Source organism: Oreochromis aureus, linkage group 8 (genome assembly GCF_013358895.1).
Source record: "Oreochromis aureus strain Israel breed Guangdong linkage group 8, ZZ_aureus, whole genome shotgun sequence".
NCBI classification, from domain to species: domain Eukaryota; kingdom Metazoa; phylum Chordata; class Actinopteri; order Cichliformes; family Cichlidae; genus Oreochromis; species Oreochromis aureus.
In genome coordinates this window covers 12,139,976-12,157,844 of record NC_052949.1, presented here as the reverse complement: position 1 = coordinate 12,157,844, position 17,869 = coordinate 12,139,976, and the positions used below count along the sequence as shown (strand labels likewise).

At 37.9% G+C, this 17,869-nt stretch overlaps 1 protein-coding gene across 1 annotated transcript in view; it reads right to left on the bottom strand.

Annotated features, from left to right (window-relative positions):
* LOC116328824 (carbohydrate sulfotransferase 15) overlaps positions 1-17,869 on the bottom strand; it is a 39,884-nt gene that overhangs the window by 10,984 nt on the left and 11,031 nt on the right. The window contains exons 2-3 of the mRNA XM_031750711.2: positions 2,609-3,214; positions 953-1,292 (exon numbers count right to left, since the gene is read on the bottom strand). Coding sequence (XP_031606571.1) covers positions 953-1,292; positions 2,609-3,049 — 781 coding nt within the window. The 5' untranslated portion in view covers positions 3,050-3,214. The remainder of the gene's footprint in view (positions 1-952; positions 1,293-2,608; positions 3,215-17,869) is intronic.

Below are 17,869 nucleotides of genomic sequence, written 5' to 3'. Positions count from 1 at the left end.
TTTCAAGTGCTTTCTACCACAGAGAAAAGTCTATGTCACAGATGACAGTAAAGTACAGTTAATCTAGATCCTTCTGCGTATGGTTCTAGTCGAGCTGTTAATGAGCTTTGTTAGCACATAAGCTTAACCACACATACCAAGATGAGAAAGTTCCACTGGTAAGAGCCTAATGAAGGTGTAAAAGTATGCAGGAGGGGAACAGGGAATGGTTATAATTCAAATTGCTGCATAAAGATTGTAAATATACAATTAGGGATGTTGATCTGGGTCAACTCTCAGGCAGAAAATGAGCAGTTTCTGTTAATTGTAATGCTTTTGTTCTGAGTATTAATTTCCCTGTAATTGCACTGGGAAATGCTTATATAGCACCTTTCTTCTTAATTTTGAGCACTGAAAGTGCTTTCTACTATAAGTCTCATTCACCCAGTGACACACACATTCATACAGTGCTTTTATCTATGCCTAACCACTTTTATCTAACATTCACATAAACATCTGGGGCATCAGGGGTCAGTATCCTGCCCAAAGTTACTACTATAACATATAATATACTAATATAGATACATACATAAGATACTGGACAGCCGGGGTAGAAATTGGTAGATAACCCGAGACAGTCGGAAACTGAACTATATGCATCAGAAATGTAAAAACAAATACATAACTGTGTATTTGTTTCAGAAAAGTCTTACTCTAACATAATTGCCAGTCAATATCCAAAGAACTCAAATTACCTACTAAATGTGCAGAAACTGTGCAATTCACACATGTAACAATATGATGATAGTTATGGTATAGAGTAGACAATTTCAATATTATGTCACTTAGTGGTTTTGTGGGGTCCACTGAGGCTATTTCACTGCCAAAATAATGATAGTGACTTGAGCTTAACATATGTCATGGTCCCAGGCTGGGTGCCCGTACCGCTCAAAATTACGTGTTCCTTACTCACCAAATCGTTTGCGGGTCCACCAGTGTGGCTCTTTGAAAGTTGTGAACTTGACGTCCGGGTGCAGCTTCAGTCTATCATACAGGTCTGTTGTGCCGCACTTTGGCTGACCAATGATATAGAAATAAGGAAGGCACCGCATGCGGTAGAGTTTCCTGTTGTGATGAAGCAAATGTTCATGGAAAGTGTTCCTCAAGTGCTGGAAAACTGTTCTGAAGCGCCGCGAATAGCGTCCATATGAGTTTGTCCTGTATGGGTCGGAAGTGATATTCCCAGCGTATTCCTCGTACCAGCATGGGTTCTTCACACCAGGCAGAAATTTGCGAGGGATAACAGAAAACATCTGTAAATGCAGAGAAAGCAGGTTGCATCAGTCTGTTTAGCCATTTAGACATTTCATGCAAAACTTTTTGTAAATTCTCTATTATCATCGCAAGTAGAAGAAGAATAGGTTTTTTTGTATAGCCTACAGACCATTATTTTGGTAGGACTAGGCAAGCAGTGTGTGTGTTCATGACAAGTTTGTGCAGCTAGAATGTGGTCTGGGGCAGATCGGACTTATAATAAATTGGAAACACAAGCAAGTGGCTTCATGCTAAATTTGTTGAGCAATGTTCCAATAAACACCAGCACACTCTATCATATCTATGCTGCTGATGCTCAGCCACATACTCCAGCTATTCATACCTTTTTCCTTGTTCTGGAGGCTTTTTTGCATTCAGTCTGGTCTCAAACAGTAAAAAAGAACATTAGTTGAATTGAGTTTGAAGGACTGATTTGGCCAGACAGGAACATTACAGTTTGTGGCCATAAAAACAATCTAACTCAGATCCATTACCCACACTCACAAAAAGAGCTTCAAATTCATTGTTGAGTAAGTGTGGAAGTGCAAACTCACAAGATGTTAACCTTCATTCTGGTAATCTTGCAACCAGATTAACCTGTAATCTCATCTCACACTATCTGGTAGCACTATACACAAGCATGCATGCATTCCTTCACATTGTTAAGATGTTATTTTTTTCTTTTTGTTGATGAAAGACAGCAAATAATCACGTCACTATGACTTGCTTGCACTTTGTAAGACATGGCTACTTTAAGGACAATTAATGCCGGATCCGTCCACAGATGCAGTATTGATTGTCCTGCAGCCACTCTCTCCAATTCATTAGGTTGTTCAATAAGAAATTAGTTATATTGCAAATAGCCCAAGCACAAGCCATTGTGCCAGACGGACAGTAAGAAAGCCTCAAGGCCAACATGCTGAAGGACCTCGGGATGGCTTTGAGCTTAAGAGGACCTATGTAATTATCTGGTTTGGCATAAAGAGTTATACAAGGATTTCGGTGCAGGTTTATCTCTTTATGAATTAAATTAGACACTGTCGCCAGTGGGGAATTACACCAAAGTAGCCGTGTTCAGCCCTGGGTAGACAGCGTGTAGGCAGGAATGCTGATTTCAATCACCTTTTCAACACATTTAATTATAGCACAAGGCTCTTCAGGCTGATTAAAGGAGTAATATAAATAGTTATATAGTACTGAAGTATGAATTTAATCAGTTTTAAATAAATCAATTTTGTGATAGCATTTGATATTCAAAGCCAAAGTCCATGCGTTAAATTGGAAAAAGAAGATATAGAATAATTTGGATACTCACATGTGGCTCACTCTTAACCAGTGCTTTAAGCTCCGGAAGCTGTCTACTGCTCTGAAACTCCACCTTAGATGCAATGGATTTGACCACCACTTTAATATGTATGTAATCCTTGACCGAGGAGAGATTAAAGGTTAAAGGTCCTGGGCTGACCAGGCTGCTGAAGTGATAGGGAGAAGGGGTGAGGAGAAGGCCCTTTTTGTCCCCAGTCAGAATGTATGAAGCCGTGATTAGGAACATGACAGCCAGGCCAAACAGGAAGCTGTAGACACGGATCTTTCGGAACCACCCCAGGTTGCTCCATCGCCTTGGTAGATCCCGTTTCACCTCCAGAATTGCAAACAGGTTCATAGGTGTTTCATCCACCTGCAGGAGTAGCGGTCTCTTGCGGTATTCCTCCACCGTGGAGCCCAGCAGGCTGTACTTGTAGTCCATCTGTGTCATGATGTCCACAGCCTGTGAGTCCCGGGTGTCCCAGCTCAAACACAGGGAGGTGTTACGGAGCAGGAGCCTTTCAGACAGGATGTTTTGAGATGGGTAAATAGCCAGTGGTTGATATCCATAATGGGTTATGGAGAACAGCCCACCTCATCCACTGACTTCTGCTAACTAAATGGAGAGAGACAGAGAAAGAAAGAAAACTGAGTGAGATGACTAGGAGTCAACATGATCTCACTGTTTTCATTATCTGGCTGAAATATTATAAAAGAGCAGAATTATTATAAAAAAAAAAAAAACCCAAACCTCATTTAAACCTCTCTGATTGTGCGAAATTGTTATGTTGCTATATTGCAATTACTTGCTGTGAATATAAAGAAAATATAAAATTGCAGCAGCTCACAAAATGTCAAAATTTCTCCCTCAACAAAGCAGTATAATCATGAGAAAAATATAACTAATTGGACTGACTTCTTAAACTTCCTGTTTCAATCAGACATTACAGCAGCACTCTCCTCATTGTCCATCCTCCCATCCTTCCTGTGCATTGGAATCACAATATGGAAGGAACGATAAGGATGAGGGAGACATTCAGCCCAGAAACTATGAGGCTGCATGTCAGACTCTCACGGGGAGGGACATGGATATAAGAGATATGCAACCGGGCCTGGACCACAGGAGGGATTATATTATCAGAAAATGGTATTCCTCACTGTGAAGTCACTTGGATCAACACTCGCCTGCAGATAAAAAAGAACGCCAATGTCTAAAGGGTGAAAGAATTGTTGATCTTTAAAGATAATGCTCTCGCAGTACTACCTTCTGGTTTTATCCTTGCGGTTTTTTTTGTGTCTAAAGGTAACCCATAATGATTTGCTGTGAACAAAATACAGCACGATGACAAAAAGGACACTTTTTAAAAGGATGAGCAGAATGATTTTATAGCTGAAGGCTTTGGAAATGTTTCCCACCTTCACACTTGGAGCTGCATATATATACCCATGCAGTTGAAGCTGATGTATGCCATACCTGCTCTTGCTCGCATACATCATAAGATAAGGGCACCGTGGAAGTGAGTCATTGCTCGTCCTCGCAGCTGCTGATATTGTCTACCCCCAGCCACCCATTGCAGCTCTGTATTCGTGCAGCTTGCAGGCAGAGCTGATAAGAAGACAGAGTGACTGCCTCCCTGCTCAAGCAATGTCATTTACCCCCCACTGGCCCATCAGGTTCACCCCACAGCAACAGTCTTTCTAGGAAACAGGTGTCGAAATAACAAGCTCTGCTCTGAAAAGGCTGATTTCCAACCTACAAGAAGTTCACCTGATGGTACCTTCGGTTTGAAAAAAAGACGCTGATATAAAAGATGTTTTTGCTTTGCGCCAGGAGAATAATGGATCTTAATCGATAGCTTCTTCAGTTAAAGGATAGTACACTGTAATCACAGCACTAAAGTTAGGATGACATTTACAGAATTAGACCTAACAAGCCCACTGATTACTGTTGATGAGCATATCACTCTTCTGTATCACTCTTCTGTTCTGTTCCTTCATCAGTCAATGGTGAGTCATGCCAAAGACTACAAGGGATGAAGGGAATGAAGGGAAAGAAAAATGGTGCATGAGGTTACATATGAAGAGAGAGTGAGACAGGTAAAAAGACAGATGGATGGAAAATGCAAAGGCAAATAAGGGATGGTGTCATTGACACAACAATGTCACTCTCAAGGGAAGTTGCATCTAAATCAATCAGTCAGCTACCTGTAGCAGTGGGTGACTGGCAGCTTGACAGATCCGCTATACTCATAAAGCAAATATGTTGCTCCTGTCCATCAAGTATGATGAAATAGCTTAACTGGAACCGAAATATGTGTAGAGGGCAGTGGACAAAGAGGACGCAAAGTTGCATCATCTACCTTTTTCGCTGATAAACCTTCAAATCTGTAATAATTAAAGCGTGGATTTGAAGACTTTCTGCACTGAAGGACACCCGTCACATTGATTTTTCCACCTTTAGCATCCTTAATGCCTCTGAACATTGCCTGTAAGAAAGTAGCTGAAATGGTATATTACAACTAAGTTAAAGCTTTAGTAATAAATCTTTCAATAATGTGTAATTAATCTATTTTAAGGATTAATAAGGCAAATATTTGAAAAGAAAAAATCTCAAACTATTGTCTGCCCGCTAGCTATTCAGTTCAATTCTTCCTATTTAAATTCAAGTGTACTGATACTGTATAGCACCAACAACAAAAGTCAACCCAACAACATTTAAGAAGAAACTCAAAAATCTAGGTATAGTTTTACTGTTGATATAATCGGCCGATATCTGTACTGACATCTATAAAGAGAAGAGAAACACCCTTCAATCATCAATATTATTATGGGTGTTGACTTTGCATAGTATGTTCACCAGAAGGTGTACACCAGCTTCCCTTGGCAGTACACGTTTGAAATGCCACAGACACAACAACCAGCTGATCTGAACAGAATCACATGAAGCAGAAATAAAAAAACTACAAATAAATATTATGGAAATCGACAAATATTGGTATCTGTCCTAAGAGTCCTATTGGTCGGGCTCCAATGCCCTGCAGTTTGTGAGTAGTGAGAATAAACCTCTTTTGAAGAAAGAAATCTCATCTGTAAATATGTAAATTATGTATTTAGTCTGTACTCAAATGCAATGCAAATGACTGTGTGTGTGTTTTTTAAAGATAAAACTTATCAGACTAGGCTGAGATGTTTTAGCTATGAATAAAAAAAAATTGTGTGCGCACTCAAATCTGAATAGAACAGATTTGAGTACAATATAGTATAAAACCATTTGTGTGCGTGTTCTTGTATAAAACCTGTTGAAAAGCTTTTTGCGTGTGCATCAGTACTTCATTTTCAGGTCTTTTTCAAACCACAGAATAATAAAACTGGATAAATTTGATAATATGATTTCTTGCTTTGTAAAATTATTAATGATCACTAAATGTTTAATAAATTATTATCGCATAATCAATACCACCAGTAGGTTCAGATTTTATTAGAAATTGGCACTGAGAAATGAAATATCACTCATGTAGGGAGACCGCAGGTCAGAAAACTGGTTTGGCTGGAAAGATCAAACACATAACCACACAGATAACTCAAATTCATAATAACTGTAATTAACTTTGAATACATAAGCCTCAGTAGTAGTGGTGTACGTGCTGCGCTGACGGCTCCTTCCCTGTGTGGTACAAATGGAATTGGCCACAGTCTTAATAACTCATGAAAGGGAGGCCTCTCCATACTATGTACCCTGTCATTTAGGGACATATCAGCACAGCCAATCAGGCAGATTTGTTTAAAGTCTGCTGTCTGCTTTCCTCCAAGCTTCCCATCCCGGCTCTGGAAAAAAACAGCTCTCCTCACACCAGTAGTTAATTGCTATTCTCTTTTGTACTTTCCCTTCTTTGACAAACAATTATTTTCTTTGTGTTTATTTCTGTCAATACAAAAATGTTTCTTTGTGTGAAAAGCCGCTGTGTGTAACTCATTTTCTGACCAATCTGAATCTATTGTTGGCAATCACTATCACGCTATTGGCTGTAGCAAATCAAATTTAAACTGGCTAAGCTACAGCTTGTTCTGAAGATGAAAATTTGCTTTCTTTGGCATTGATTTTGCACACAAAAAAATGGAAAAGTGGTGACACAAAAGCAACATGTCCATGCGTTTTGGTCTCGTTCTTAGAGAAAGAGAATGACAAAAACACTCAACAGCCCTTTAACCATTCATTGCTCAAACCACGGCAAGGAATTATTGTTATACCTGGCTGGAGAAACAGTCTGTGTAGCAGAGAGCGCACTGTCCTACTTCCTCAGCTCTGATATTTCAAATGGTGGAAATTAATTGCTGATGGGCCGTCTTTGTTTTGATTCAAAGCAAACCAGTAGTGCTTTCTCTGGCTACGGAGAACTCACAGGAAACGTTTAAAATACCATAGCTGTCTTCATTTTTGACTCATGGAGAAGGTTAAAAGGTCTTGTTTCTACTGGCTTAAGCACTAACCCATTTTCACAGGAAATGCTTTCTCTTTGAAACATTGTGCAAGAAACTCTTAAAGATGTTCCGCAAGATAACTTGGCCGAGTATATGTTTGTGTCCTCTTGTGTCTCCGGGTGTTCTTAAATGTCAGACTATCTTTTAATATTCAGTGCTGTTTATACTGCATGATAGCTAAAACTTCACTTATCTGGAGAAGCAACAGGCAGATTAGAAGTTGCACTCGTGGCTGAGATGCAGTGAAGCGAAATGCTATATGAGGTTTTGCACAGGGTCAGTTGATAAGCTCAGGCGAGCCCGATTCATATCACCAGAAAGACTCAATGAAAAATTGTTGAATCCTCAAGCATTTATTAGTCACCGGAAACCCAATCTATAATCATGTGTTCAATCAGAAATGTGGGTGATAAAGGAATAAATCAAGATAGAAGGAAGAAAGCAAACATTTATATTCTCTTGTAGTATTGGTCCTTCTATAATCTCCCTATATAAGACTGTGATATCTGTGACAGTAGTAAATGTAGAACTACCGCCTCTGCCAACAAGTCAAGTTGCAGTTTACAACCATGTAAATCCAAACATACATGCAAAGATGGCTTCAAAGACATGTAATACGTGGGCACCGAATATTAGTTTCACAAATTCAAAATGATGAAAAATCTGGACATTTTTTCCACTTCTGTTCTGAGGCTATGGTGAATAACGGCCAACAGTTTGATGATGCACTAAAGTTGACCTTTGAACATAGCTCAAGGGCTCGGTTGTGGGACACAAACCACTGTACTCCTGCCGGTCCCAAGTCTGGATAAACTGGGAGCTGGTGTCAGGCAGGTCATCTCCTGTGGCGACCTCTAAACAGAGCAGCCAAAATAAAGAAGAGGAAGTAATGTTCACCTTTGAATCTGTGGCTTATAAAATATTATCAATCATCGTTGAATCACATAGATTTTCCAGTGATTATGGCATAAATGAGTTGTCTTTTGTCCTGTCTTCTTCCTGTTAAAAGGGAGTTTTTCCTTCCCACTGCCACCAAATGCTTCCTCATAGAGGCTCATTTGACTGTTGGGGTTTGCTCTGTATTATTCTAGGGTCTTTACCTTACAATATAAAATGCCTTGAGGTGACTTGTTGTGATTCAGTGCTATATAAACAAAAACTAAATTGAACGCAATCACACCAAGTGTGACATGTGTATTTTATGAGGCTTTTTTTGGGTTACTATGGGCACCAAAATCCAATCAGTTCAGTCCAAGTGAAAGGTTATTGCAGATGTAAAGAACATTTACAAGTTATCAACAAAATCTCAAATTTATTAGAATGGATGGACTAATGAATGGATGGCAGAGTAATGTACAGTCCCAAAGACATAATGCCTCTAGCCATGGCCATCTCCAGCATGGAGGTATAAAAATAGATGAACATAAGTGGAATATGACAATACCATAAAAATGAAATCTACTGCCAGCTTTCCTCTGCAGCGACAGAGCCAGAGAGCTCAATACCTTTGCATTGCTCAAGGTGCAGAGGAAAATAAAACATGAAAACGGTATGACAGAGTGGACTGCAAACCCTGCAGTGGAGTCATTTGAGAGACCTTGAGAACAGAACAGCACATTCTGTCCAGAGAGTCCTTCTGGGCAGCTACCCAGAAGTGCTCTCGACAGGCTGATTCCAACTATGCATTGTTATAGTGAAGAAACGGTTTATCATTCTGGGACGATCCTGTCCACACACCATTATAAAGTCATTTCCCTTTTAGGACCACTTACAAACCCTCCAAAGAAGAAAGACAGAAGAACAGAGGAGACAGCTAATGAGCCTACTTGGCTGCAGACTCCAGGCAGCTTCCTGTTGTGGTGTTTTGTACAAAAACAGCTGATAAGCTGACTGTAAAAGCCAATAGTAGCTGAAAACGTGGATTTACTGTATGTTCACATCTGTGAAACCATCTGGTCCTTCTTACTGCCTCACCTCTCTTAACATTTCCAAGAGACAGGAAGTTGAATTTGGTTGAAGTCCACCAAAAACACAGGAAGTACTAGCAGGGGAAGAATGTGATAGAATAGTAAGATGGAAGAACAAAGGAATTGTAGTTGCTGTGTCAGCTGAAAAAAATGTTTTTCAACCAGGCCACTCACAATAATTACAGTTCAGCATGAGGCCACTGCCAGGGTGGTACAGCCATTAAATGCTCTCTGACATGTGACACTGCGGCAAATGCTTGATTGGTCATATTGGGATTGTGATAAATAGCTGCTGATGACAATGACACTGCCTCCTCCTGTGCTGAGGCTATTTTATTCTGCCAGAGTGATATAAAGGGACAGAAGCTCTCTCATAATAAATGATGCATATGTCCCATATTTAAATATCAATTTTTCATTAACATGTTGTCTATAAATCAATCTACAGATGAGTGTTTTAAAAAGATGAGGTTTCAAAAAAATAGCAAGGCTTCAAACCCGAAAATGTTGTGTAACATTTCGGTTTCCTGGTTTAACAACCTGCTTCTGCTAAACTGTGTGAGACTGTGGGTCACTGTTTAAATGTGCTTTTGTTCTCACTTGTAAGGTGTGTCAAAAGTGTTAGCAAGTCAGCAGTTTTGCATATATAAAACCCACACACTCTGAATCAGCTACCAGACCTGAACATGATTTTACTGTTTGTATGTCTTTCACTTTTTTTAATCATTCCATTTCAGGCAGACTTTTGTAATGACTCTACTGTGATAACAATGAAAACTGAATTTATCAGTAAGTGATGTTTCCCACACAGTGTTGTGACACCTTGTTGACGATTTGCAGGTTTGCATGTGACCATAGTTCACTATGATCACCTTTTTCATTCAGTTACTTCCCTGGAATTACAAACATAATTTATTCAATCAGTCAAGTTTTTTCAGACTCAATCTTCAGAAAAACAAAACCTCAAAGGAAACACAAACATTCTAAATAAAATGTATTCAAATCACAACTATACTAATGTCTCCCCAGTAGAAACTGCAAATGTGTGGTGTCAAACCTTATATCCATTAAACCACTGATCTCATTCTCAGAAGCAGTGACATGATTTTCTTAATAAGGACATGATTTTTCTTAATAATTTTTCTTAATAAGGTATTACAGTAAATGTACTGACTCGAGCAGCTACAACATTTCACTTGCAATTAACTATCTCTTATAACAGCATCTTTAAGTTATATTAGGTTTCCATAAACTTTGCTTTCCTATAATTCATCCACACATATGTGTTGTACATAGAGTTGTTTACATAGGTATTTTTTATAATGCCTGTGAAATGTATAATGTAGTACTTACTTACTGTGTGACTTACTTACTTACTGACAATACTTTTTTTTAGTGTGACCTGTAGAGGCCCACAAACTTGGAATAAGCTTCAATGCATCTTAAAAGTGTTAACATCATTTTCTGTTTTCAAACAAACTTTAATGCAATACTTACTATCAAAATCTTTTTATTGATATTAAATCCTGTATGGTAAGGATTTTTCACAACCTGCAGTAGCATTCTATATGAAGTTTATGTTATTATTTTCATGTGCTGATTATCTAGACATATTGGATTAGTGATATTTATATATTAGCATCCTTAGGGTAGCGTTGGAATATTTTTTGTGATTTCTGTTATTGTAATGTGATGTATGCTAATGTATGTTAGGAGTAATATATGTATTTGGTGTATATTATCTGATGTTTCTTTCTCTAAAAGAGAAATATTCACTCTTTCTGTACATACATTAAATTTGTATGGGATGTTTGTTTGTGCGTAAATCATCTAGCATTGCATATAAATATCTTCATTATCCATTATTTTATCTGTAATAAGATGTCCAAAATATTTGACTTTATTAGAGATAATAAGATATTCTCTAACAATTTTAATTTTTGAAATTCTAGATGTTTGCCCTCCTTGGTTCGCCAAGTCATGGGAGCACTCTTACAGTCATTACATCTGATGTCATGCTCAACACCAAAAGCAGAACATATGTGAAGGAACTACTGGAGACCAGTACTGATAAGACTATAAACCACAAGATTATCCACATATAATAATATGGTTCACTAGAATCTTACCAATCATACACCCAGTTTTAAAGGCTCTCAGCTTTTGTTTTTCGCAATTGAGCAACATTAAAAAAAACTTGCAACAAAACCCAAATGAGGCTTGCAATGCTGGGTTGATGCAGCCAGAATTCACTCTTTGACTCAGTTTAACAAATAGCTTTCTATTGATTTACATGATCAAAACCTTTGGAGGCATTGATGAAACACATGAATATTGATGAATTCTTTCCTCACACAACTTTGGCTTTAAACCCAAACTGGTACTGATTTGTGTGGAAAGATTATATTTAATCTAAAGCTTCTTTTAGTTGTTCCCTTATTCAAGAGGTGTCACATGTTTTTAACACCAGATCCCGTTCCTGATACAACACTCCAGGGATTTCTGCTACTTCTTGGGATCTTTTACTTGTTAGGAATATTTGTAAACCACTACACTATGGATCTACCTAATATGCACATTTATGTATAGTAAATGATTTATAATAGTATACATAAAATTAATACATACAATTCTTTTTTCTGTTTAGTTCTCCCTCCCAAATTTTTTTACTTGCAGTCACTAACTTGAGGCCATTAACTTACTAATACTTATCAGACATCTGTATGCATGAACTCATGATAAAGATGAGAAGGAAAAATAAATGACATTACTTTCTGGTTTGTTGAGTATCCCTATGGCATTAGATGAAAGGAATGCCAAGCTCCAACACGTGAAAAATTTACTCGCTTGATGTTATTATGTATTAAACTCCTTATCAGATGTAATTACTCATTATTGAAGATACATGGGTGTGCAGCCCCATGGACAAGCAGGGCTTGATCAGTGAAATCTAAAAACAGACATCAACAAGAAGCACTCAGAAAGCTCAAACGTCCCCCAAGGCAGCTCACTCTCTGGATAGTATTTATGTTCAAGAGAATAGTATTATATTTTGTATGCAAACATTTTGATTTCTTTGTTATTTTTAAAATGTACTTTAAGAAGTTTGCAATGCAGTAAAAATCAGATAAACAAACATTATCTAGGTGTGGTAATTGATAAGCTTATCCAGGGAAATGTCTAGGGGTTCCCAGGCCAGCCGATGCAGTTAGGTCCATAGATATTTAGACACTGACACAAGTTTTGTTTTGTTACCTGTTTACTAAAAAATATTCCAATTATAATTAGATAATGGACATGGACATAATGTGTAGACTTTCAGCTTTCATTTGAGGGTATCAACATTGAAGTTGGATAAAGGGTTTAGGAGTTTCAGCTTCTTAACATGTGCTGCCCTCAGCTGTCTCCTTTCAATGTGGAGAAGCAGCGACTCTACTCAGAGTTCTCTTGGGAGAAATTTACCTTGGACAAGTGAGGGAAGCAACTCATGTAAGGTAACCCACAATTTCACCTATTACCATTTAGTAATTTGACTGATAATGGCACTAGAGACATTTTTAACCTACTTAGCTTAACAGTTTGGTGCCCTATAGCTTTTGGATTTGACCTCACAGTGGCTATGTCCACATATTTTTTATACAATCTGAGTAAACAACAGTAGAACTAATAGAATCTGTAAAAACAGACTGTGAACCTTATTACCCATATTAATATATTTTTCTCCAACCAAGAATTTACATGTAATTATTAAATACTCATAATGTGGCAAAAAGAGAATTTTTAGCTTTAACTTTGATGTGTTTATTTGAAAGCAACTGAAAAAGGTTGGTTAGTGCAAATAAAGTGAGAACCAAAGCTATCTACTGAACCATGAAATTAATCCTTAGTATAGTTTGGGATTACAAGACAACACCTGGAAAAGGGGATTGTATTATATTGCATGTCTACAGTGTACCACAGAGATGACTGATAATAGAGTGAGCAGGAGCACCCTGACCTGTCAAATATGTCACTCCTTCTCCAGCACCCCCAAAGGTCTGTGGCCCAGTTCAATCATGTAAATCACAACCACACATAAGAAAAACATGGAGAAGATTTGTATTCACTGTGGCTTGGAGTGGATTCATTTCTCATATTACCCAAGGAGAAGTCATCCATCACATTCATCCGGATCACACACTCTGTGGCCCAAAAGATCAGAATCTAATCCCCAGGAAGTCAATCTGAACTCAGGTCAAATTAACAAACACAACCATCAGCCACTCTCACTTCCGAGGAGGGTGGTGAGAAACGTGGCCTCTGCCCTGCATTCATAACTGCTTCTCAGCTGGGATCTCAGACGGCTGGAGTCCCAGTTCAGCACTTTCCACCATCTTATCTTTTATTCATTATTTTAATTTCAGCGGCAGCTTCCCACAGCCTTAGCACCTTCTGAGGTGAATAAGTGCTTATGATGGTGTCATTAAAAAGCAGAGAAAAACAATGGCTCCTATTTAAATTATTGATTGTGGTAATGGATATGCTGTGAAGAGCTGTTCTGGGCTCCAAACAGAACACATATAATGAAGATAAACTAGGCCTGAAAATGATAACAGGGAAAGTGACAGGTCATGTGTCTTATGTTGGATGGGAGTATACTTTACATCAAACCCTGAACAAGGGATGATGGTTTTATTTGAAGAGCTCTGTCTTTAACACAATAAACAATTAAGGTGTATGTGTGTGGATAAAATGGTGTTTCAAACTTGAGGGGCATATGCAAAACAGTGCTGCGTTCGCACAGCAGTTTCAAATGAATAATTTATCAGGATGAACTTCGATGTGATGTGTCTGTAACTTATTATCTAACTTTAGAAAATTTATACCCATGTGAGTAAAAATAATTCTGAAGAGATCCTTGTGTGCATTTCAGTATTTTCCCTGCTACTGTTCTTTTTTGCCTTTGTTTTAAGCTTTCTAATAGTAATCTTCCAGTCAATTAAATTCAGTTTGTCTGTTCTCTTTTATCAAGTGTTTCATGTCTGTCTATGTTCCTTTATGTTGATTATTCTTCTTATTTTTGTGAAATATTAATATGCCTTGCTGACAGATTTTGTGATAAAAGATATTCAGAGATCTTGAATACAGCAATAACTTGTCAGTAAGTTGCATGGAATGGGGAAGAAGATGTCATGAAATACCAGTTTAATTCACAGTGACTGGTTTTTCTGTTTGTGATGGTAGAGATGAGTTCAAAAGAGGACAAACCCACATAAACTATATTACTTATCCAATTCAATTTAACTCGATTTTAATTATATAGCACCAAATCATAACAGCAGTCACCTCAAGATGCTTTATATTGTAAGGTAAAGACCCTGCAATAATCAAATTACCCCCTTTGAGCAAGCACTTGGTGACAGTGGGAAGTAAAAACTCCCTTTTAACTAGAAGAAACCTCCATCAAAAACATGCTCAGGGAGGGGCAGCCATGACTTCTAAATGCTGTAAAGTGCAGAAGACCATTTTATACCACATGAGGTGCTCTTCTGTATCTTTTAATAGCAAAGAATTTGGGGACAAATAGCACATTTGAATCACCTGTGAGTCACTCATTTTGCAGATGGACACCAAATTTAGCTGATAATTATCCTTCTGCTCTGTAGCCTTGGTGATCTCAGCATAGCAATAATTAATGAGGTAGATCTCAACAGAGATGCTGTCAGAACCGATATTTATCATTCCTTAAAATACCATAATTCTGACCATGAAATATTTTTTGTCCATCATAGGTCTATCATGTAAGTAGAATGGGGTAGTATATGGCTACAAGTATTCAGTTGCATCTTTACATGCTGAATGATGACCACAGGCACAGGGAAAGTTCATTGTATAAAAGATGGACATAGCTACTGTGACGTCAGCCACTGGTTTCCAAAGTTTCATTTCGAGGTCTCAAGAGACCAAAACAATCTACCAGTACAAATACAGTAACTTGAACCTGAACCCCGATCCATAGATAACAAAGGCATTAAGGTGCAGGGGGATAACTTATTTCCTAAAGGCAATATGTAAACAATGCTATCATGCTTTTCAGCTCAAGGGAGGAAATACTTCCAATTTAGGAAAGCACCAGAAAGTCCAGCATCCAAATCTTATAATTAAAAAGGTGAATGTGCTTCAATTCAACAACTTCATCCAATATTAGTCTGAATGTGTTATCATTTGAGACAGCTGGCATTGCTGTTGCAAAATCCCCCACGTTCCATAGGCTAAAATGTTTGCAGTGGTTAATGCTATGCAGTGTACATTTAAGTAGGCAGGATAATCATTTTCCTTTGCTATCAAACCGGGTGTCAAGTTGGGTATTGTGACATCCCTTCTTCTCACCTTGTTTAAAATGAAGACAAAAGGAATGTGCACACTGTGTTGTTTTTAGATTATTAGGTGGATGTTACACCTGGGTGGACCGCTCAAGTGAACTCTGTGTGCCTGTTTGTAATAAGAGTAGCTGTTAGTGGAGGCTTACTTGTGGAATTTAACATTGCCAGCAATGCACGCTGAATATGCAGGCCATAAACATGTATAAGATATTGTGCACCATCAAAATCTGAGCAAACCACCTGTTTTCTTGGAAGGCAGATTTTTTAAAAAATAGAGATAACTGTTGAAATTAGCTAGTTTGGGTCATTTATCATCAGCTATTGTAGCAGCTGTAAATGGTTGTACCTATCTGTTAACTGATCCCAATATCAAGTCATTGTCCCCAGAGAGTGAATCCCACCGTTTTTGGTGACACATCAGCACATTGCCATTGCAATTTTAAAGTAAAGTTTTTGTGCAGATATTATTGTCCATTTTTATGTGTATTATCCTGTCTGGTACGGTGTAGATGATAAAAATATTAAAATAGCAATAATGCAAGTTGAAAATGCAGGTCACAAACATCTATAACATATCGGACAATATCAGAATCCCAACAACACACCTGTTTTCTTATAAGTTAGGTTTAAAAAAAGACTAATCACAAACAATGCAAGATATACATAGAAAGTTTCAAACTTGCAATAACACTTTTGTAAAAACTTCAAAGATCTGTACAAGAGACAACACTAAAAACAACTACAAGATGCTAGAACTTGTCCCTTTTACCTAATCTGACCTCTTCTTTCAGACATCCAACTTTTCATTTGTTCAACAATCCACCGACACCTGGTCCCACTCACCTCCTCGCGCTTTATGAGACCTGACAGGCAAACTCTCTACATGTGGACCAAAGTTCATTCCACTGTTAACCTCCATTCTGACAAGAAACAGACAGAACAGAGGAAAAGGAGTTGGTAATTAATCCAATGGGAATGTTTACCATTTCCAGTGGAATGCCTCTCAACCCACAGAGCGGCATAAAACATTTTGATCCCTATTGGCTCACAGAAAAATTCAGGGGAAACTATATTCAGTCAATAACACTTGTATTAAAAAAGAAACCATATGCTGTGGTTAAGACTGTCAAGACTAAATTTAGATGTAAAACAATACTGCAGTTGTATTTTTCCATGCTCAGAGTCTTGCCCAGTGACCCTCTTAACAAACACATCTGTAAATGCCATTTTATACTTTGGAATCACGCTACACTTCACAAGGGTGAACCACTACTAAAATACGACTTTATGGAGCAGCTGTGCATGCATAAATATATTTAAGGTTTGGTTTACACTCAGTGGAACTTGTTGAGAGTCTGGGTTGAGAAATTAAAGGACCTATGCGAAAATTCTCATCATGTTTTCTTCCCCAAAACAAGGCATGAGCATTGAACGTTTCTAGAGAGCATTTTCAAACTATTTTAGCATTTGACTTGAGCTGAAACAAATAAAGTGTTGGACAGATAATTATCTAAATTAGATTAGATCTCATTCAAAGTGCATTTTGTTGTTTGTTTATGCAGTAGTGTCACTTGAGCACCACTGGGAATGGGTTTTACATTACCCTATTTATGAAAGGCATTGAGAGCACAGGTGCAGAGAATTAGAGCCAGGAGGAAGCCACACAGATCTTTCAACCGTGTGGTTGTTGGTTCTGATGGTAGTGTCGTGTTTTTATCTGTTTTTGCACTGTGAATTTGAGCTCATCTCTAACTTTCAGTCATTCTCTCAGTTTTGTCTGTTTTTTCTTTGTTTGTTTTTTTTAAGAATTAGATGATAAAGTGTTAAAGGTATTGGCCATGGTGGACGTTAGTTTTTTTCACCACAGCAGGTTGGAAATGACTTCAAATTGAGTCAAGTGGTATTTTGGTGCTTCGATCATCACTACAGATACAATGCATGGAAACCAGTACATATGGTAACCCAAGTTTAAGGATCAGAAGATGTTTCCTAACCTATACTATTACAGTACATCTTATTCACCAATTCGCCAACACACATTCATATAAGCACTTTTTTAAATGTCTAAGTTTTGTATCTGCCATTCACAAACATTCACACTCTGATGAAAGCATTGGGAGCAACTTGGCATTCAGTATCTTGGTCAAGGATACTTGACATGCAGAGGTCAAACCATTAATAGATGACCTGCTGTACTGAACCTCCTGAGCCACAGCCACCCCAACATAAATATATTTAAATAGCAAAAGATTAAATAGTGGCGTGAGTTCAAACTCAGAGTTCCCCTTTTTTCCAGCTAGATTGAGCAAAGAAGTTTGTATGACTGCCACATGAATGGGAAATATACCTGAAATATTCTTTATTACCTCATTTGCATCAGTTTTACAAACACATTTTATTATAGTAATATTGAAGAAACATAAATATTGTATCTGCTAAACCTAAGCTTTTAAGCATATGAGC